This window comes from Lutjanus erythropterus, chromosome 14 (assembly GCF_056507025.1).
Source record: "Lutjanus erythropterus isolate fLutEry1 chromosome 14, fLutEry1.hap2, whole genome shotgun sequence".
NCBI lineage: Eukaryota > Metazoa > Chordata > Actinopteri > Lutjaniformes > Lutjanidae > Lutjanus > Lutjanus erythropterus.
In genome coordinates, this window is record NC_139330.1 from 29,690,701 (window position 1) to 29,712,818 (window position 22,118).

The window sequence follows — 22,118 nt, forward strand, 5'->3', positions numbered from 1 at the left end:
TTTATGGACCTACTGTATGTACTTCAATAATGTTTAAGAGAAGGATGATTTGCACTGAAAGATTGTCGGATAAGAACAAAATTCTTGTAAATTCACCTGTTTTTTTAAAAAAACACAAACTATGGATCAGAGTTTTGTGACCGGTCCAGTAGCAGCAACATCCCATCAGTTCCCTGCGACTGCTACACAAACGATCTGACGGTTTGATGTCCTGTTAGAGCCTCAGAGTCCGCTGCCGCTGCATGATTTCTTTGTTTTGATGTGAGAGTTGTTTTAACATAGCTATCATTCTGATGACCGATTTATTTATTACTTAATTGTTATTTTCATTAGAATTAATGATCAAGAGCATACAGAAAACTGTTCAGAATTGTTTCAGAGTGCACAGTCGACCTTTTTGTAAAAATGTAAAACGAATGGAGCTTGTCACTCTTTGTACAGTGATCTTCCAGAAAATATTTGTCGGAACATTTTCCATGTTTTGCTTTTCTCTTGGACTAACTAAGGCGTCAGCTGTGTTCAACAACCTTTTTTGCAGGGAACCATCTTCTCAGATTTAAGCCACTGTTGATTGAGATCGAACAATCTTGGCCACGGCCCGTACCCAACCTCGTAAAGGTAGCCTACACTGCAATATTTTAGACTCAGCTGCTAAACTCTGTGTGCTAACATTGAAGTACCTCACTATTCTGTCACCACGTTAGATTAAAAAAAAAGAAAATTGCTGTTAAAAACATGTTGAAGTGTGCAAAGTGGCTGAGGTTCTCCAACAAAACGCCTTGTTGAACGCACCCCTGCTTTAGTAATTAAACTGAGCATGCTTTATTGTCTTGGATTTCTCCGCCAGTTGAATTGTTTCTTGGTTTTACTGAATGCTATTTTAATCGAAAGACTATTAAAATGATTTGATCTAAAGATGAGGCGTTATTGGTTCACATTCCTGCTGCTGCAGTCCAAGATCTCAGCTGTGTTAAAGTTTAAGATGCACCGATGAAGCACAGGAAAGGAGGTAATTACTGTTGTCAGTCACATCACAAAACAAACCCACTGCATTCTTGTCTGTGCGCAAAACTTTGCTGTGATTATGTGTGTGAGCACGATAATGTGGGCTTTCTCAGAGAGGAGTTTTCACGGGGGAGGAAGGTGGGGGAGGGTTTTTAAGTAGAACGATGGTCTGTCAGTTTCTGCCTGTTGTTTAACTGACAGAATGGACATTTAATCAATAGTTTAATATATGGTGCTTTTTCTTCTTGATTATTGTGGGTGGCTTAAGTGTTTGTCTATTTACCTCAGCAGTACAATATTTACAGCACTTGAACAATGTGTTGCTTTTTATTTTATCATGTTATTTGCATTTTTATTACTATCTTTATTATTTTCTTCAAAGTAGTAGTAATACTATAGGGCAGAGGTTTTCAAAGTGGTAGGCGGGCCTCCTCGGGGGGCTTCAAACAGTTTCATGGGAGGCTCCATGAATGAAAGTGAAATATTTTACGTTAGTTATTATATTAGTAAACAAATCAATCAATTGATCATGTAGAATAGCCTAAGTGCATATGATTGGGTTTAAGAGATAGCTAAGAGAAAAAGGAGTTTGAGGGAATTTTACTGTATTTTCCCACAGTCCCAGAGTCAGAAACTAATAAATACCTTTTGGACAGACCTTTTTTGTAGTCTGAAGTTATGTCAAACAGTGTATTGTATACGTTATATACAATATCTGGCTATCTTGGCTCAATTGTTGAGTGTGTATGGGACTAAATAACATCATCATGATCCCACAGACAACCAGGAAGTGAGAAAAACTAAACAAGCAAACCAGAGTGGGCCTTTTCCAAGCTTTGTCTAAGGGGAGACTCACAATTTAAGACTTTGAAAACCCCTGGAGTAATAGTCTATCTTAACTTCAAATGAAGGCCTTTGTTCAGTCTATTGTTACATGTTAAAGTTGGGAAGGTATTGCTCAAATCTACAGAACTTTTTCATTTACCCCAAAATTTCAAGAGATACCAAGTATGTCAAGGTAATTTCAATAAAAATGTACTTCAAGTGATAGACAAGATCTCTAAACTTAATGTCAAGATATAACCAACAGAAAGCTCCTCTACTTCATATTTTTTATATTAACAATGGATGAATAGCCGTGCTTCCATCCAAATGTAACCAAATTTCAAGTAAATCAGCAAAAGAAAATGCGAATGAATGCGTGTTTACATCAGTTACCATTGTGCGATTATTAACAGTTGGTTCATGGAGATGAGCAGTAGGTGGCACCAGTTCTCCAGTCAGAGTGACCAACTCCTGCTACTGTGTGATGAAAGCACAGGTGCTCACACCCTTAGCAGCATGGAATTGTTCCTATAAATATATCGAGTGTTGTTGCTTTAAGGTGATAATATGTCAGATGTGTGTGTGTACAGTGAACCTGCTCTTTACCTCTTGTGAGGTTCATGAGAGTTTGATCTTGAAATGTGTTTTGTGGACTTGGAAAAGGCCTATGACCATGTCCCACCTAGAATCCTGGGGGGCGCCGCGGCAGTATGGGGTACCGGGGCCGTTACTACGAGCCATCTGGTCCTTGTATAACAAAAGTGAGAGCTACGTCTGTACCCTCGACACAAAGTCAAACATGTTCTCAGTGGGTTCCTAACTCCACCAGGGCTGTCGATTTTCAGAGCTGATCCTGTTTGTGTTATTCGTGGACAGGATGTCAAGTCGTAGCCAGGGTGGGGAGAGTCTGATTTGTGAATTGGGAATTGGGAATTGGGTCTATGCTGCCAGGATGAGAGTCAGCACCTCCAAGTCTAAGGCCATGGTTCATGGTCCTGCCAGAAAACCAGAAATTTCTTCCTCTAGGTGGGAAGGGAGTTGCTGCCCCACGCATAGGACAAAGTATTTCAGGGTCTTGTCGCAAATGATGGTAAAATGGAGCATGAGATCAAGAGGCAGTGCGGAGTCACTAGCATTGTACTTAAGATGAGGAGGAAGGCATGGATTGCCATTTTACCAGTCAATCTACATTCCAACTCTCACCTATGGTCATGAACTTTTGGTAGTGACTGAAAAAATTAGATTATGGACACAAGCTGCCAAATTTTTTTTACCATTGTAGGTGACTTAGAGATTCAGTGAGGAGCTCAGACATTTAGATGTAGTCAAGCCGCTACTACTTCATGTTGAAAAGAGCCAGCTGAGGGGATTCGGGCATGTGATCAGGATGCCTCCTGGGTGCCTCCTTTTGGGGATTCTCTGGGCATATCCTACTGGGAGGAGACACAGAACCTGCTGGAGGGATTGCATATCTCACCTGGCCAGGGAATGCCTCAGGAGGAGCTGAAAGCATTGTTGGGGAGAGGGATGTCTGCAACCCACCATGACCCAACCCCAGATAAGGGCAAGAAAACAGGTGGTGGATGGATGGATGTGTATGTGTTAGAAATTCTTGTGGAGTTCTACCGCCCCCAAGTGGCCAGATGTTAATGAATTCACCTTGAGACATGTAGCTTTGTAAAAAAATTAACATATACTTTATACCATACAGTCAGATGTGAAGGAGCCTCCCTGGGGTCAACTGTGCAAAAAAAAAAAAAAAAAAAAAAAAAGAACCACATGTAAATCTTAACTCACATTTTTTTTTTCTCTCTCAGGTGACCTTAGGGGGCCTTATAGTGAAGTGTGCAACTAGTGTGTACAGATTCAGAACCAGAGGCTGGTGACCTGTCAACTTACTGAAGAAACAACTCTTTCCTTCCAGTCTGCAAAAGGATGTTTTTTCTTTTTCTTTAGTGTCTGGTTGTTGGAACTGAAGTGAATGGTGACTGCCAGCTGATTTGACTGTGAGAGTCACTGAAGGTATGTTTGTGACTGACAATTTGGTGGTATTGTTCATGAATAGGTTCATGGAACTTATATAGTGAAGACCATGGCTACTATGAACAATTTTATGCTTTTAAGGGATAATTCACCCAAAAAGGAAAATTCAGTAATTATCTACTCACCCTCATGCCAGTTGAAGGTTGGCTTTATTTTGTTAGTTTTGCAACACAATGAAACGCAAGAAAACAGCATAGCAGAATTCCCCAAACAATGGAAGTGAATGGTGACCAGTTTTCAAATGTAAAAAAACAACAGAGTAAAAACTTTAAATGCCTCCATACTGCTCGTCTGGTGTAATCCAAGTCTTCTAAAGCCCTGACACGCCAGCTTGACCAAAAAAAATGTTATTTACACCATGTTTTTAGCCTGAATCGTCACTGTGGATCCTTAGCTTGGAGCTTCAGTTGTCCTTAATATTTAAAAACAGGTTATTTCCATTGTTTGGAAGATTTTGCAATGCTGTTTTCCAGTGAAACCCTGCAGAGTTTTGTGGACTAAGAAAACAAACCCAACCCTCAATCGGCACAAAGGTGAAGTGATAGTGACTGAATTTTCATTTTTGGCTGAACTATCCATTTAACAATTTAATACTACATAGCTCTCAATTTTTTCACAGTTTCAGCAACTAAATTTCTAACATGTAAGACTTATAATGTGTTTAGAAGAAAAAGACAGAATTTCCTGTACACCGACTTTAACAAAAATAAATGTAATGCGTAACAAAAGCAGCCCATGGACATGTCATGTGTGTCAAGTGTTGTCAGTGCAAAACCAAAACAAAGTGACACTGAGTGGATGTGTGCTGTAGGAAGCTAGAGACAAAGTGGACACAAGGACCAGCTTTTGTATCCTAAGGACCCAGGTGACCTTCATCTGACCTTCCCATGTCAACCAAGAGTTATTTTTCACAGCAGCCACTGACATGAAATAAAAGAGTAAAAGCAGGTGTTACCAACGATGATAATTAAGGTAACAGTTCCATTCAGGTCAAACTGAGTCAGGGTGATGCTACTGTGCATGTTGGCTTGGCTATTTCATATCAATATGACTCTTGCGAAAAAGATCTATTTAAGCAATATTTTTTTGAAAGATGTAATGCTGTAAAAGTTTTAAACTTAATTTATGAATTTCATGTGCACCGCAAACAAAAACTCATGAGAAAACATGAAATTATATCTGCATGATTGGCCTCCACTCGTGACTTTTTTCCTTTGCTTTGTTTCCACCTGTCCTTGAACCAACCAGTTGCAGTTCCTATTCTTTCCAGCAGATGGTGACGACGATCCGCAAATGACCTTTCTCTCTCGCCGTAGAAGAAGAGCTGCAGCCTCTCAGCATCAGCACCAGCAGAGACGTCCCTCTACTCTCCTCTCTGCTCTCCTCTCCTCTCCGTCCACTGCGGAACATCGGCCTGTTTTCCTCCCGTCTCTCAGACCCAGCTCGCCATGGACAACTCCGGCAAAGAGAAGGAGGCCATGCAGCTGATGGCTGAAGCCGACAAAAAGGTCAAAGCGTCCGGATCCTTCCTCGGGGGGATGTTCGGGTAAAGGATGCTCTCTCAGTCTCTCGTCTATGTCTATGTTTACCTCCCCCTCTCTTCCTCTGCCTCTCATTTTGGTATGAAGGGGGGGGGGTGTCTTCATGCAGGGCCATCACAGCCTGTCAAGTGCCTCTGCTTCCCTTGACAGAGAAATCACGATATAATCCTTTAATATAATGGGCCTATGACGTTTCTGTGGTGCTCTATAATGAGCTTCACAGGCCTGATTAAAACTTGTATTCTATGTTTTATATGCTATTTGATAATCTATACATCCATAGGATAAGATCTGGTAACTTTCACGATGACATTGTGTCCAGGATGTGTCCAAAGGCGTCTTTTTTTTTTTCGTCAGCTGTATCTCAAAAAATCTGAGCTGTCATCGCAGATAATGTGGCCTGCGTGTCGTGGCCTCTCACGCAACAGAAACGTGAGTGTGTGTGTCCTGCAGCTGCTGCAGCTGCTGCTGCGGGAGCAGAGAGGGGAGCGGGCTCGTTCGGACCGTGAGGCCGGGCAGAGGATGCAGGGGAGCGGGGAGAGCAGCGCAGCCAGGCCGGTGTGCGGGGAAGCAGTCGGTGGTGGTGTGGTGATGCGGGGGTTTTTTTTTTTTTTTTTTTTTTTTTTTTTTCATGTGTGTGTGTGTGTGTCAGTGTGAACGGATGGGAGCGGGCCTTTATGTGTAGGAGGGGCGGATGTTTACAAGTAACATGGAAACACGAGAATATGAATTAGATAGATGGATGGATGGATGGATGGATCAACTGACTGACTGGTTAAGTCCATTGATAACATGACTGCTCATCCTGACGTGGACCCTTTTAGACAGATCCATTATTGAACAGAGGGATAAAAGCCAGCATCTACACTCAATCATTATGTTGAGTATTTTCAACTATATTGTAATACCTTACATTTTAAATGTATTGACCAATATGTTTTTCTTAATAGAGCAGATACTGATTATTAGTAATTAGGGATGCTGAAAACAGTATTTGGAATTGATATGCATGCAGTTAACAATTTTAGAAAAACTGTTTCTGCCACTTAGAGCCAGACTGATCAATGAGTCAGCTGAATATTGGCCTAGTACAGCTGTATCGTCTATATCGGTATGCTCTATTTGTATTTTTTTGCATTCATAGTTTTTTATAATTATTAAAAATGCCAGTGAAAGTTAACTATTTTGATGCCTTGATGTCATTTTGCATATAGGCAAATGTATCGAATCAGATTGTTTTTAACTTCCTAATATCAGTATTGGTATCAGCATCTCGTGCAAAAATCCGGTATCGGTCAGTCCCTACTGCTATTTGGTACTTCATGTCCACTCCATTTTGCAGGCAAATCTTGTGCTTTTTACTCCACTAGGCTACTTTTATTCAATAATGTTAGTTTGCATACTGATTCAGATTAAATATAAACAAACCATGATAAACTATTTTGATGTATTCTTATAGATTAAGCTATGCAGCAGTATAAACTAGCCTAATCAACGGTCAGATAGTGGTGTTGAATGGACATTGACCAAGATAATAGAGTGGACAGACAGAGAGAGGCCACTGCTACAGAAAAACATTTTTTAATTAACTTATGAGCAATCTGATTTTCAAAAAGATTCTGATCAATAATCGGTCAACCTCTAATACTTTATGTGTTTGTGCTTTGAATGCTGCATGTAGATTAATTGTTGATACATGCATTTGAGTAAAAAAAATCACAGAGCAAAGGGAAATAGCAGTATATCAAAACTGTATTGACATACAAGGTTCGAGGCTCAATTTAGATCTGAATGATTAGTCGATTAATGAATTACTCAATCTGCAGAAATTTAATTGGCAATACAGCTTTTTAATTTATAATGTTGGGTTTTGGATTGTTGGGACAAAATAAGACATTGAAGATATCACCTTGGGCTTTAGGGACATTTTAAAACCATTGTCTGACATTGTATAATATCAAACAATTAATCATGAGATCGGTCACAAAGATATTTGGAGCTGCAGCCCTAATCTGATGCATTCATCTGTAAAATAAAGGATATTACAGAAATTATTCAGTTCTTATAGACCAACTCTGATTAAAATACACATAAAATAAAACCACGAACATAACACAAATAACATAAAATCTATTTTAAAAAAAAAATAATAAAAAAAAATGTAAAAACAAACTATTAAACCAATTCAATCTTTTGCTTTTCAGTTTGATTGATATTTTAGAGTTTGTCAGTTTGAATTTTTAAACCCAAACTAGTTTTATTAAAATCTGGTTGTTGAATAATGTTCCCTCTCTTCTTGAAATCCCCACTGCCACCATGCTGTTGGCACCCGAACCATCTTTTCCAAATCTACGTCCACATTTTTACATATTTATGATGTCCAATCAATGATATGGATAAATGGTGTGATCATATCTTCTGATATCAGGCCTGAGACCTGACAACTGAAATGGGTCACATCTGTCGTCCCCACATGGACACCAGCATGATTTTTTAATGAGCTTTTGCCCCAAGTTAAAAGATAAAGTTAACTCAGTTGGGGTCACTGAGTGGTTTTAGCAGGCTGTGATGATCCACTGTGTTCACCTTAACATTATCTCTTATGTGTTCATTTTGACTGATGATACCGGAACAAATACTTTTCATTTCATTAGAAGAAACCATCAAACTGAATTTAAAAAAAATCATCTGCATGCTCAGATCTGTGCAAAAATCTTTTTAATTAGTAAGCTTTTGGTCAGAAACCCTCTTCAAGGCATGAACAGGTCTTTTCATGCCTTGAGAGCTCGCTAATGAAAAGATTTTTGCACAGATTTGAGGGTTCTGATGCTCTTTTTATTCAGTTTGATCGTCCATAGCTTCAGCCAAGTCTGACATTGGAAGAGATGTGTTTTATCTATTGTTAGAAACTATAAAACGTATGACTGGTGCAGACACAAATGATAAAACTTAACACCTTACTGTGGCTGATATTATATCAGTATCATGATATATGAGACTAGATACCGTCTTAGATTTTGGATATCATTATATCGTGATATGGCATAACAGTAAGTGTCGTCTTTTCCTGGTTTTAAAGTCTGCATTACAGTGAAGTGATGTCATTTTCTGAACTTACCAGATTGTTCTAGCTGTTCTGTTACTTGCCTTTACCCACTTAGCCATTATATCTCATATTGTTAATAATTTTTTAAAGCACCAATAGTCATCCCTACAATATTATTTCCAGCAGCAGCATAAGTCCACTCATTCTGTGCTCAAGAAGAAGATTAGGGTCCCTGGATAGCTCAGTTAGTAGAGCGTGTGGGTTCCACTCCCGCCCACGCCCTGCTGCGTGTCATTCCCCCACTCTCTCTCCCCATGTCCTGTCATTAAAGGCATAAAATGCGCCCCCCCCCCAAAAAAAAAAAAAAAAAAAAATATATATATATATACAAAGAAGTACTGATGATTGTGTAAAAGAGAGGAAGTACTGATTCAACATCTTTACTGAAGTAATAGTGAAATAAAACAGGCTCTGAAATGTATAAAAGTAAAAATTAGCCCTCTTTCTATCAGATGTTTCTGCAAAGCTAACTGAACCTCACCCTTTTCTACATGTTTGGTGTCCGTCTGCCTGTTTCGTCATGTTACCTCTTTTTTGTCTTTTACATGATTTATCTTCTTCTTATGTATATGTATATGTGTATATGTATTGTGTATATTATCTCTTACATGTAGATTTTCATCTTGTTGTCTTTTTTTGTGGTTATGTTATTTTTCATCTTTATGTATTTTCCGTCTTGTTATGATGTTTTCATCTAGGTATATTATTTATTGTCTTGTTGCGTCTTTTGTCTTGACATGTCATTTTTTGCCTTTTTCACCAAATGTCTTGTTGCCTCATTTTTTCATCTCGTCGTGTTGTTTTTGTCTTTTTTACATCTGACATACTTGTTATGCACTGATGGTTACACCAAGGATTCATCTTTTCTATGGAAGGTGGCACACAATGATGCAAAATAAAAAGAATCAATAATTCCAAATTCAAATGCATTCAAACTAAAAGCGACAAGCCTTTTTTTTTAAAAAAGAAAAAATGTAAGGAATAGAAAGTACAAATATTTGTGTTAAAATGTGGGGAGTAAAAGTAAAAAAAAACTCTCATAAAAATAATTGTTCAAATAAAGTACAGATACCTGAAAACTCAAAGTACAGTAACAATGTATACTTAGTGACTTCCCACCACCGATTATAGCGATATCAATATTAACATATTAGGTCAAAAATATTGTGATTTTTTCCATTGCCAAAAATACATACATCCAGATATCACTCAGCCCTGCACTGCACTGTGATACTCAGCCTGTAATCTCTGTAGGGTGTGGGCACAGATTCATTTAACACAATGCAGAAAATATGTGACATTTGTTTTTATAGAATATGCCTATAAAAGATAGGGATGCATCCATTTATCAGCTGAACATCGGTATCAGCCAGTGCTTCCTTTGTTGCAACAGACCTTTTTCACTGCAGCTATATTAATATGAAATAGCAGCGTAAACACAGGTGTTACCAATGACGCTAATTAAGGTCCCATGCCATTTAGTGTAGCAGAGCTTTTCCAGTGAGCCAACGTGCACAAAAGCAGCACCCTGACATGGTTTGACCTGAATGGAACGGAAACTTAATATCACTGGTAACACCTGTGTTTACTCTACTATTTCATGTCAAAGTGGCTGCTGTGAAGAAGCTCTATCTTTATCGATGGTAGTGGCCAATGTTTATCTGTTATGTTGCATCGATTTTGCGCTCACGATGCCTAAATCTTGTGTTGGTTATTTGCGGTCAAAGCAGTTAGTCTACCTGCTAGTGAAACGTGTGATGTGTTTTTTTTATAATGATCTCTTTGTTCCCTGACACAAAACATGGGTATCGGGGTCTGCTTGGAATTTCACAGTGGTGCATCCCATATAGGAAATGCCCTTCTTAAAGCTACCACAAGGAGCTTTATCTCAGCCACTTAAAAAGAAGCAGTTATATAATTTTATATAATTTTACTTTTGACATTATATTTGATGGTTATTACAGTGGAAACACTACTGCCTTTGTCCGCAGGGGCTTTTTGAAATCAACAAAATATGAGTGTTCTTTGTAGTAGCTTTAAAAGGAGATTTGAGATCCTTCAACAGTATGACGGATCACCATTACTGGCATAACAAGCATGTTTTCATATCTTTGTCGTTGCATGTTTTTCTGCAGCTGGTAAACAACAAAATGTAGGAAATCAGCTTCCTTCAACCATTTGTAGAAATGCACAGAGAGAAATTAACTTTGTGGATGCAATCATGGCTTTAAATCACATTCAACAGATAAAATTCTATTAAGGCAAATGACGATATGCATCTCTGTTAGCCAGTTATAATGAATAAATCACAATTTGCAACCTTGCTCTGACTACACTGGCTGCCTGATTGTCCTGCAGATGTTTCTTCCTCAGAGCTGCAGAGACTGAAAAAAAGTACTTGTAGCTATTTTGATAATCAACTGATAGTTTCAAATGTCAATTATTTGTCAAATATACATTTGTTAAAGGTAAGGATTTGCTGCTTTACTTTGCCATTCATGATAGTAAATGAGGAGTCTTTGTATTTTAGACTGTTGGTTGGATAAAAGCAGCAATATGAAGACACATGTCACAATTTTTAAACATTTTATTGACTGAATGATTAATAGACTAATTGTTAAATAATTAGATCAATCGTTAATTCTAATAATCATTACTTGCAGCCCTATTTTTCTTCATCAAATACATGTAGTGCTGCAAAGCCAGAGCTCAGTCCCATGGAGAGTGATGAAAACACAGTATGAACTAGTTCATGCTGCAGTCACATGGCCACAAATCAGATATACAGTAGTATGCTGAGTAAGAATCAAACATAAATATGAAGCTGAAATCCATTTGAGTTTTATATGTGTTCATGCTGCATTAAAAACAGGAGGCAAGATATTATACTTTAGAGAGTTTCAGCTGCAGGGGTTAGTATCCTCTGCTGCCCTCCATCATGATGTCCTTCAGCTGGACAAGCCTGCATGCTAGGTGAAAATATGCAGTGTGTGAGTTTGCAAAATTAAAGCGAATGCTCTCTTTTTTTTTTTAGCTGCATCACAGATTCAGTTGCTCAATGAGTCAAAATAAATGATTAATTTTCCTTTGTGTGTGTGTGTGTGTGTGTGTGTGTTACAGGGGAAACCATAAGGTGGAGGATGCCTGTGAAATGTACGCCAGAGCAGCCAACATGTTTAAGATGGCAAAGAACTGGAGTGGTAGGTGACACACACACAGAAGTCACTCATACCACATAATAAACAGGAAAAACACACATAAACCTCCACAGAAATAAACAAAGTCCCACACAAACACCCACACACAGACACACACATTTATTTGAATGTTTTTTTTTCTCCACATTTTAACAGGATATAGATGATTCACCAGCCTGCACAGAGTATTATATTACCACGTACAGCAACAAGGGCTTTAAACATACAGTATACACACACCGGGTTCAGACATAAAAATTCAGGACAGTCTGGATGAATAAGTGAGACATTCATGGCTGTAGAAACCATCCTGCGCTCTAGATGTTCCAATAATAGCTTATGCTGAGCAGAATTTAGCTGTTTAGATGTGTGTTTTGATGGTCCTGCTGCCTGATGTGTGTCGACAGACTGAATCGTGAGCGCAGGCACGTAGTTCAGAGAAAGCACAAATTAAAAAAAAATGAGAAAATGAGGCGTGTTTGCTTTGGTGCAAGCAGACAGTGAATTTGGATCGCATTTGTATTCATTTAAGCTTGTTCCATTCAAATTGTGACTCTCTCTCCGTGTGTGTGTGTGTGTGTGTGTGTGTGTGTGTCTAGCTGCGGGGAATGCATTCTGTCAGGCTGCTCGGCTCCACATGCAGCTGCAGAACAAACTGGACTCCGCCACCAGCTTCGTCGACGCCGGCAACGCCTACAAGAAGGCCGACCCACAGGGTGAGCGCTGCTGTCTCATAAACACACACACAACCATACATGCACATAAACACATACATATAAACACACTTGAGGTGGCTGATATGACCTAAAATTGATATCACGGTATATTAATATGTTTTTTTTTTACTGTGACAGTATCATGGTATTACAAAAATATAGATACATATAGATATAGAGATACTCCCCTGAAATAGTATTCAGTCTCTTTACACTGTTGGCAAAGTAAGGGAACATATCTTATGAATGAAAAAAATATTTAAAAAAACAGGTGTGTTTATTGGCTCCAAATAGGAATGAAAATGAGGTATACTCCGACAATTGTTTTGGGAGGAGTAACCTGTTCCATAATGTAAAATTAGGCATCTCAACAGCATTTGTTCGGCAGAAAACCCAAAGTATATGAGTAGAAATACAATAGTATCAGGGCTCCCTGCTACCCTGCTAAAGAAACAAAATATTTTACGTTCTGAATTTTTCACTTTCAATTGTTCTTGTTCAGAGACTTTTTCAGAAATCTCTATTTTGAAAGTACATATTTGTTTTTCCTTCCTGTCGCTCCATTCATTCGCTCAGTTTTTGACTTTGAAGTGGTGCAGAACTTACAGACACCTTGCAGTGCATCATCATCCAACGTGATCCCACGTCCAAAATACTCCTCTTGTAATTGAACTGGCTTCAAATGAGGTTCAGTGTTCACACAGTTTCTCTTGCCTGTCCCTTAATATCACAACATTAATGTTAGTACAACATGACCCCAGTCTGTGGGAAAGCCATAGCTTCACAACATGCTAATGCAAAGTACATCAGGCTAACCTGCAAGATAACCAGTAAAGCAACACAGAAAGAGCAAAATTTTCTGGTTCAAAGTCTTGATCAAGGAAGGCAGCCCGAAGTAAAATGTAAACTTGGTGCGCAAATAAGAATTTTACCATTGTTCTGGGAACATTGTCATCAAAAATTACTGTGGGTCTTCTTGTTCTCAGACGGTGGGAGTAGTTGAAAATACTTGTCTTGGTCAGACACACACAGTTGGTGCAGTGATACAGTATCTAGTCCACTGCAGCTCTGTTCCTATACACTTACTCCTGCAAACTTAAATGAAGATTTTGAACAGAAAATGTAGTATACATACCTTTAAATCACTTTTTAATGTCTGGCTAAAAGCATATAAACACAGATAATTGGTCTGATTATAGTTTGGAACATCACTTATCTGATCAGAGTTGAACTATGTGAACTCCAGTCTTGGCAGGTTGCTGCTGACAATCAGGAGACAAAATCAGAGATTCATATCAGCTAAGAGTCAAATTAATGTCTGTATGTCTCATTTGGGGAATTTATTTGTTTGCCCTCTAATGCAGTTGCTCCAAGTTGTTCCTATAGAGATAAAGTCACTTTCAGCACCTCCAGCTTTCTCTGCAGTTCACCGTCATGTATCTCCATCAATGACTTCACCCAAATTTGATTTATTTCCTCAGTTTCTTCACACTTTTCTCAAAAACAGATCTTTTCACAGCAGCCATTTTGATATGAAATAGTAGGGTAAACACAGGTATTACCAGTGATACTAATTAAAGTCCCAACTTGCACAATACCAGCTCCCTGTTTGTCCTGAATGGAATGGAAACTTAATTAGAATCACTGGTAACGCCTGTGTTTACTCTACTGTTTCATGTCAAAATGGCTGCCGTGAACAGGGTCTGCTGCAGCATGAATGAGGCACATGCAAGAGTTTGTGTTCTTGCTGGTTGTGGGGTTCTGCACAACTCTAATTGTGGTCTACTTGTCATTCGTTGTGCTGTCCGTCCTCTGTATGTACTGTGCTGAGTTGTCCACTTTGTAAAGGTTAAAAACATGTTTGTATGTTGGCAGAAATCAGTCTGTATGTGTTCTGTGTCCGCTCTTTGCAAGTTTCACCGGTCTTCAGGTCTGTTTCCAACTTTAGTTGTACTTTAAGACAGATGTTGAGTCATTTTTACATGTATATCTACATGTGTGTGGACATGGAGACATTTAGCAGTCCTGAAGAATGTGAAAGCTTTAACATCTGGAGTGAATGTAGGATGGGAGAGAGAACAGAATACGTCAGAACATATATAAATTTTAATCACTAACACACTAAACACTAACCCTGTCCATCTTATTAAATACACATTTAACACAAATTTACCCTCACTATCCCTCAGTTAATATTGTATATAGGCAAATATTATATCCAATATTTCTTCTCCCATTTGGATTAAGTCACATTCATCAGAGGCCGTCATAGATCTACAAAGATGCAGTCATTTCCTGTTATAAACACTGGAAAAACTACGTAGTGGGAGATGATTTTAAGTCTGTATTATCTTGCCAGATAAGAAAAAAGTTTGCTTGGGTGTCTAACATTCCCTCTGTGCAGCCCCAATAAAACAAGGCCAGATCTGTACATGTCGTTTTATATCATGGTACCAATATATACACACCATAAATAATGGGTTAAAAGTGATCCAGTGTGGAGCCAGTAGAGGGATGGGTAGAAAACCATCCAAAATATGGTTACTTTGATCCCAACAGTAATGTAAAAATAACATCAATACTGGGTCAGAACACCCTGTTGGTACCGGATGAAGTGAACCCAGTATTGCATCAGTGCCATATTTACCACACATTGGGTCAACTTTTAACCCACTGTTTTTAGTATGTATATAGTGTATACCATGATATGACAGATTTTCTGGAAAATCAGCTGAGAGACTGTGTATGGATAAAAAAAAACAGGCAGGAATGTCTGTCTTTCGCAAACAAATCAAAGCATTGATGCAAAAACCATATAAAACTAACATTGCAATAAACCAACCAGACCTCAAAGTACAGCAGTTTGAACAGTACAAGAGAATCTGACAGTTATAATAATGATAAACTTTGTTCTTATATAGCGCGTTTCATAATAATATTATAAAGTGCAACAAACTGTAACTTGAGAGTAACCAGCAGGGATCTCTCCATGGATTTCAGTGGTTGAGAAGACACATATCAAACACATTCATAGTTTGTGTTACACTTAATATAGCCTGAATAATATATGAACATTTTGCACTGTCTTACTAACAAATTAACTTTTACTTTTGGTGCCTTAAGCATTGTTTTATGCTAATACTTGATCCCGGAGAGGAAACTGTTTGCAGTTGTTCCCATTCAAGAATAGAGTTAAATATAAGCATATAGAAATATAAGAATGGAAACATAAATCGTATGTAATATGTAAAAAGAAATGTATAAGAAAATAATAATGCATCATACTACTATTTACAACAATATAGAGAAAAAAGAAAGAAAATGTAAAAATAAAGTAAAATGTTCCAGTGTTGACTTTTACTTGAAACACAGAACTTGCACACATTACTACTTTTAATTAAATAATAGAGTACTTCTTCCACCGCTGCCTCTTTTTCAGCACACTTGATGAAAGAGGAAAGCCTCTGTATCACTTCCGCTCACAGGCAGAGTCTGGACCCGGAGGTGGTATTGTTGGAAGATTAAAATGGGTCCCCAGGTTGCTCCAGGAAACTTGATATCTGGGTTATGCTGCAGCAGCTCTCCTGCCTTCCTGTGATGAGCTTAATAAGTACTGTGGGTTAGCGGGTTAGTAGTCACAGGGGGAGGAATCTGGGAGAGTTTTAATTTGACTGAGTAGACTCAGAAGGCTTCAGCAGACTCTTTTTCTTTCCGGCTTCTTTGTATTTATATCATTCCCCCTCACCTTCTTATCTGTCTGCTTCCAGAGGCCATCAACTGTCTAAACCAGGCTATTGACATCTACACTGACATGGTAAGCTCCGCGTCAGCCGTTGAACTGCTTTGTCCCGTGACAATCTGTCTTATCTTTGACTAATAACCTGTGCGTGTGTGTGTTTGTGTTTGTGTGCGTGTTGGTTACAGGGTCGGTTTACCATCGCAGCCAAACATCACATCACTATAGCGGAGATTTATGAGTCTGAGCTGGTTGATATTGAGAAGGTTTGTGAGCAGAGAAAGTGTTGAAATATGACTTGCAAATGAAATCAGATTTTTTTCGATTATTTTTTTACTTGATTTTTGTGGCTGATGCCAATATTAATGAGTAAAAAAAATCACAGATCAATAGATCGGCCTACATTCTTTCTACAGAATATACAGACAGTGTAACAGTATATAATTATAATTGTGTAAATTCACATTTTCTGCAATGATCCCTCAAATACGGTCATTAATCACTTGTGACAAAGACATGTAATGTCAGCAGGATATTTTACAGTTTAAACTTTATCGTTTTATCAGGTCACTGAAATAGTGTACTTTCATTTAAGAATTATAAATACTTATAAATAAAAACACAAATAGAGCAAAATATATTTATATATTAAATGTATTATCAAATTTACATTAAAAAAAGTTTTCATATCATATGCTGATACTGCTGATATGCTGATCACTTGCTGATAGTATCGGCTGATGAATATAAATTCTGATCCTTCTGTGCTGACTTGTGTGTTTTGTTTTTGTCTTTTTGTTGCGTGCTGTTTTCAGGCCATTGCCCACTATGAGCAGGCAGCAGACTACTACAAGGGAGAAGAATCTAACAGGTATATGTGCTGTTTGAAATAGCTGTTAAAGCTGAAGTAACACGCGCAAAATACACACACATACATGAATAGAACCATGTCTGTTATTTGTTCAGTCCATTTATAAGAAAAAATGCCAAACATTTTCTGCTTTTCTTTTTCTGTCATTTCTATCGGGTTGGACTGTTCAGAAAGAATATATATATGTATATATATATATATATGTATATATAAAAAAATGTATATATACATATATATATGTATGTATACATTTTTTTTTTTTTTTTACTGGATTTCATGGAACGAGATACTTTCATGTTATTACAACTTACAGACTTATCACATTACAACAGGAAACTTATGAAACTTATCCTGCTGTTTGCAGGTTTGTCATTCCACCAGCAGCGCCTTGGCGTGTCCCAGAAGCAGCTCTCCGCTCCGCATCACATGTGCACCAAGTGTATTTTTGATAGATGCAACATCAATTAGTACAAAGCAGATCGAATGGGCAGGAAGTCAGGCACAGAAAAGGCTGGGAGAACGTGGTTAATTTTCAAAATAAAAGCCCCGTGCAAGACAGACAGAAAAGAAACTATTTAACCACATAGCCTGCTTATCCAAGGTAGAAGCACAAAGAGCAGCGAAATCAACAAAATCTGAGCAAGCAAACATAAACGGGCAGGCAAAATGCGCCGCTCCTGCTTCTGAAACGCTGCTGATGGGGCTTGCAGTCATGCGGAGGACAGATCAGAACTGTGGTGGAATCAACCACATATTACCACATACTGATCCATTTTCCTTTTCCTGATATGGCAGTAACACAGTGCTGTATTGGGCATCTTTCACTTTTTTCCTTAAGAAACTAAAAATGATTCAAACGGTTGAGAAAATAATTGGCAAAGTGACTGATAATGAAAACATAATCATTAAATCACACGTGTATATAAATATACAGTATACTTTGACTGTGGCTAACTTGTGTTCACTTTTGCACAGTGCACTAGTTGTTGACACTGGTGTATTGAGTCACACTAAAACACAATGAGGTGGTCAGACTCACTGTCATAGATTTATAGGAGCATATATCATCCATTATCTGAAAGCTCGGCCTGGCAAATATTCCTCTTATTACTTTCAGGCGGTGAGCACAATGGTGGAAACAATTATAATACTGTACACGTATTAGCCATTAACTGGCGGGTGTCTTTGTTTGTGTTTCAGCTCAGCCAACAAATGTCTTCTGAAGGTCGGACACTACAGCGCTCAGCTGGAGCAGTACCAGAAAGCTATTGAAATCTATGAACAGGTAACAGCTGAGTGTGGAATAACAACACACCTGTACAAATGAAGAGATTATCCCTTATAAATATTATATTTATATTATATATTTATAATAATATTATTTATAATATTACACTTGTTAATAATAAAATGTTCTTTTTTGTTAACTCAACTTTATAAAGTGTATTTGTGGTGTAATTTTATTTGATTGCATTGTTTGGACGATGTATTAAGATTGTTTCTCTAGGTGTTTCTATAATATGAATAAACATTATTTCTGTAGAACTTTTCTTCTGCTTCACACTTTCAAAATGAATTAGATAAAAAAAATTAAATTAAAACACTGTTAAATTACAAGTAGATTAACACTAGATTACATAAGATCATCCTATCTGATCACATGTTGCTGTCTTTAGTCAATAATTGTGTGTTTCTGCATTTGTGTGTGTGTGTGTTTCAGGTTGCTATGAGCACCATGGACAATCCTCTCCTGAAGTACAACGCTAAAGAGTATTTCTTCAAGGCCTCACTGTGTCACTTCATAGTGGACGAGCTGAATGCCAAGGTCAACACACACACAGACACACACTCTTCTGAACCCAAACAATGACTGTCAGCCAGTGACTTGTGTGGTGACATATTTGTAAGTGGAACTAAAATGAATGTGTGTGTGTGTTTCAGTTGGCCATAGAGAAGTATGAGGAGATGTTTCCAGCCTTTTCAGACTCCAGAGAGCTCAAACTGTTAAAGGTAAAAAAAATTTTTCTCTTTTTTCTTTATCTCTTTGTCTCCATTTCTATTCTCACATTTTGTAAAAGTGATCATGTTAACTTCAAGCTAATGCTTTAATTTATCATCTTAATAACTTTTACACACATCCTCAGAGTGTGTATAAATATCTTATTAGAGGATATTTCCTACTGTTATCAGCCCATGATCATAAAAGCTTTAATTATAAGTTAAATTAACAATAACATGAACAACAAAAAGCAAAAAATGGCTTCTGCAATTTTGTTGGTTGATTTGAACTTGTCACTCAAGTAATCTGCACAACTATGGTCACATGGCCAGATTCATGGGTATTTAAAACACCATCATCATTATCACTCACTTCCTGTCTAAACAGTCTAAACAGGGAATTTCAATGAAAAAGTGCAGCTCTATAGTAGTGGTGCACTTCACAGGTACTTGTTCTGTTTGAGTAATTTCATTATCTGCTATTCAAACTTCACCTTGGCCCCAATTCAGAGACTAACATTGTACTTTTACGCGACTATATTTATTTTGCTGATTCAGATTAATAATGCAAAATGCAATCAACAAATGCATTGTGATGTATTATTACCCAGCAGTATATAAAGATCATTTTAATTTTTTTTTGACATTATATTTTATGGTTACAATCTACAATACATTGTGCAATGACTCACTGTGCAAATATACAAAACTGTTATTACACTGTTATGCAGTTATGTTATACACATGTTATATATGATGATATCTTGGTGCACGCTTATGAACATAGTTCTTACATCCATTATCATATTTCTATTCATCTTATAGTTTCTACATATTGCAGCTTTATATTTTGATATTGTTGTCATATATTGTAGATAAGGCACATGGACATTTACACACTTCTTATTGTATATATTTGTTATTATTCTTATTGTTATATTGTCTCTTTTAAATATTGTAGTATAATATATTACATATATATATATATAGTATTTTTGCATACTTCTTTTTTTCTATTCTTATGATTCTCTGTGTTTATATATATTTTCTATTCTTGAGTGGGAGCACCTGTAACATCAACAATTCAAGGTCTCTAAGTCTCACATTTTGTTGCCACAGAAACTCCTAGAAGCCCACGAGGAGCAGAACAGCGAGGCGTTCACGGAGGCCGTCAAGGAGTTTGACTCAGTGTCTCGCCTGGACCAGTGGCTGACCACGATGCTGCTCCGCATCAAAAAGACCATCCAGGGAGACGCCGGGGACCTGAAATAGACAAATGTAGAGACGGGGGGAGAGGAGGTGGTAAAGAGAGAAGAAATGAAGAGAGAGAATGGTGTGTTATGGTGGGAAAATGGTCCAAAAAAAGAAGCAGAAAGAAGAAATTGGGGGTATAAGGGAGGGAGGGTGGGACTGAGGGAGTTTACAGTTGTACATATCAGTCTGCATGTGACCCCCAACTAGCTAAGCATCACCTTTAAACCACCTTTAGACGACCCTGTGTCCCTGGTCTTGCAGTATTGCTCTTGTAACACTGGACTGAATTGTACTTAAAGAGAAAGACTGGAAATAAAAAGTGTGTGTGTGTGTGTGTGTGTGTGTGTGTGTGTGTGTGTGTGTGTGTGTGTGTGTGTGTGTCTGAGAGTGTGCGAGTGTGTGTGAGAGTGTGTGTGTCCACTGCAGTAAGGTAAATCATTAGATTTGATGGGAAAATGTGCAGCTCATATCAGATTTAAGGATATATGTTATTGAAAAGGGATGATACTGTTATTTATGAGATTATTAATATTTATTGTCAATACTGAAGATATTATTTATTGTTTATTATGGTGCTCAGTGTTACAATTTGTCTTAATATTTTAGGTATTAGCCCCTCCCCTCTCCTCTTTTATTCTCCCTCACTTCCTCTCCTCATCTGGTCCCCCCCTTCCTCTGTCCCCCCTCGTCCTCTCCTCACCCCCTGCGCACCGTCCAGTCAGTAATATCACCCATTGTGATTGGTTGGTTCTCTGTGTTCTGGCCTGTGGTTGGTCAGCGCACGCCTGTCTCTGCCTTGTTTGTGCATGTCTGTTGTCATGTTGATGTTAGTGTTCTCCGTGTCGTGCTAACGTGTGAAGAACATACATGTAGCCTGGTATCATTTGTGTGAAATCAGTAAATATGTACCTCAGATACCGAGTTGAAATAAAAACATCATCGCTCCCAATGTCTGACTGCTTTCTGGTGTATTTTCAGGTATTTAGTGAGTGCGTGCTTAGACCAATAAGTGGTTGTAAAGCCATGGTCACATTGTCCCTGTGGCCCTGAATGAATTTTTGTAATGCAACTAGCAGGATACGATGTAATGCTGCAGCCAGGGCTGTTTCTAGCTTTTGTGGAGCCCTGGGTGAAATGTTTTTTTGGGGGGCCCTATTTTTTTAAATTATAGTGGGGGGATTCTCAAAGTGTCCCAACAGGTGTTACATTAGCCTGTGAAAAAGGTCTGTAGCAACTGTAAATTTTGGTAAAGTAATCCCAACTGAAATTAAATCCTAAATATTAGTCCACGTAAATTCCACTTTTTTATTCTGCGTAGATCTCAGTAAAATTATTGGCAGGTGCAGGTATACACTATAACCACAAGAGGGTGATATTGCATTTAACAAATGAGGTTGAAAATGGCCATAATAAAATAAAATGGCCATGTTTATTAGTATACTGTTAACCACACTAGCCAGGAATTAAACTGTTGGTGGATTACAACCGTGTAACAAGCAGCCATTTACACATATTCAAGACTATATTCAGGTAAAACAGTCAGGGTGCTGCACTAGTATCATTGATAACATCCATCTTTCTCCTTACATCAGTATGTCTGCTGTGAAAAAAGGACTGTTAAATAGCTGTATATCACATAAAATGACATGGCAAGTTGTAAAGTCTTATGCAATCAGTAGCAAATGACATTTAACATATCTACTTATGTGGTCTGTTAATTATAGTGTCATTGTTGTGCATTCACTGTAACTATTAATTACTTCTAATCATATCAACAACAAACAAAGGTAAAGCACTCTATAAAGATTGAAACCAAAGCACAAATT

General features: G+C 37.9%; 1 protein-coding gene across 1 annotated transcript; it reads left to right on the forward strand.

The window, feature by feature from the left end:
* The first annotated feature begins 5,195 nt into the window (after nt 1–5,195).
* On the forward strand, nt 5,196–21,241 carry napba (N-ethylmaleimide-sensitive factor attachment protein, beta a). Its single transcript, XM_084736141.1, has 10 exons — nt 5,196–5,419; nt 11,641–11,720; nt 12,317–12,433; nt 16,201–16,247; nt 16,358–16,435; nt 16,985–17,040; nt 18,241–18,325; nt 18,761–18,865; nt 18,982–19,050; nt 20,158–21,241. The coding sequence occupies exons 1-10, from the start codon at nt 5,322–5,324 to the stop codon at nt 20,308–20,310; spliced, it is 888 nt and encodes a 295-aa protein (XP_084592267.1). The 5' UTR covers nt 5,196–5,321; the 3' UTR covers nt 20,311–21,241.
* The last annotated feature ends 877 nt before the right edge of the window (nt 21,242–22,118 follow it).

Excerpts from the sequence above, each read along its gene's own strand:
- napba (XM_084736141.1), top strand. The coding sequence starts at position 5,322 with ATGGACAACTCCGGCAAAGAGAAGGAGGCCATGCAGCTGATGGCTGAA. Across the intron at positions 12,434-16,200 it reads CAAGAAGGCCGACCCACAGG|AGGCCATCAACTGTCTAAAC; the intron begins GTGAGCGCTGCT and ends GTCTGCTTCCAG. Across the intron at positions 16,248-16,357 it reads TTGACATCTACACTGACATG|GGTCGGTTTACCATCGCAGC; the intron begins GTAAGCTCCGCG and ends TGTTGGTTACAG.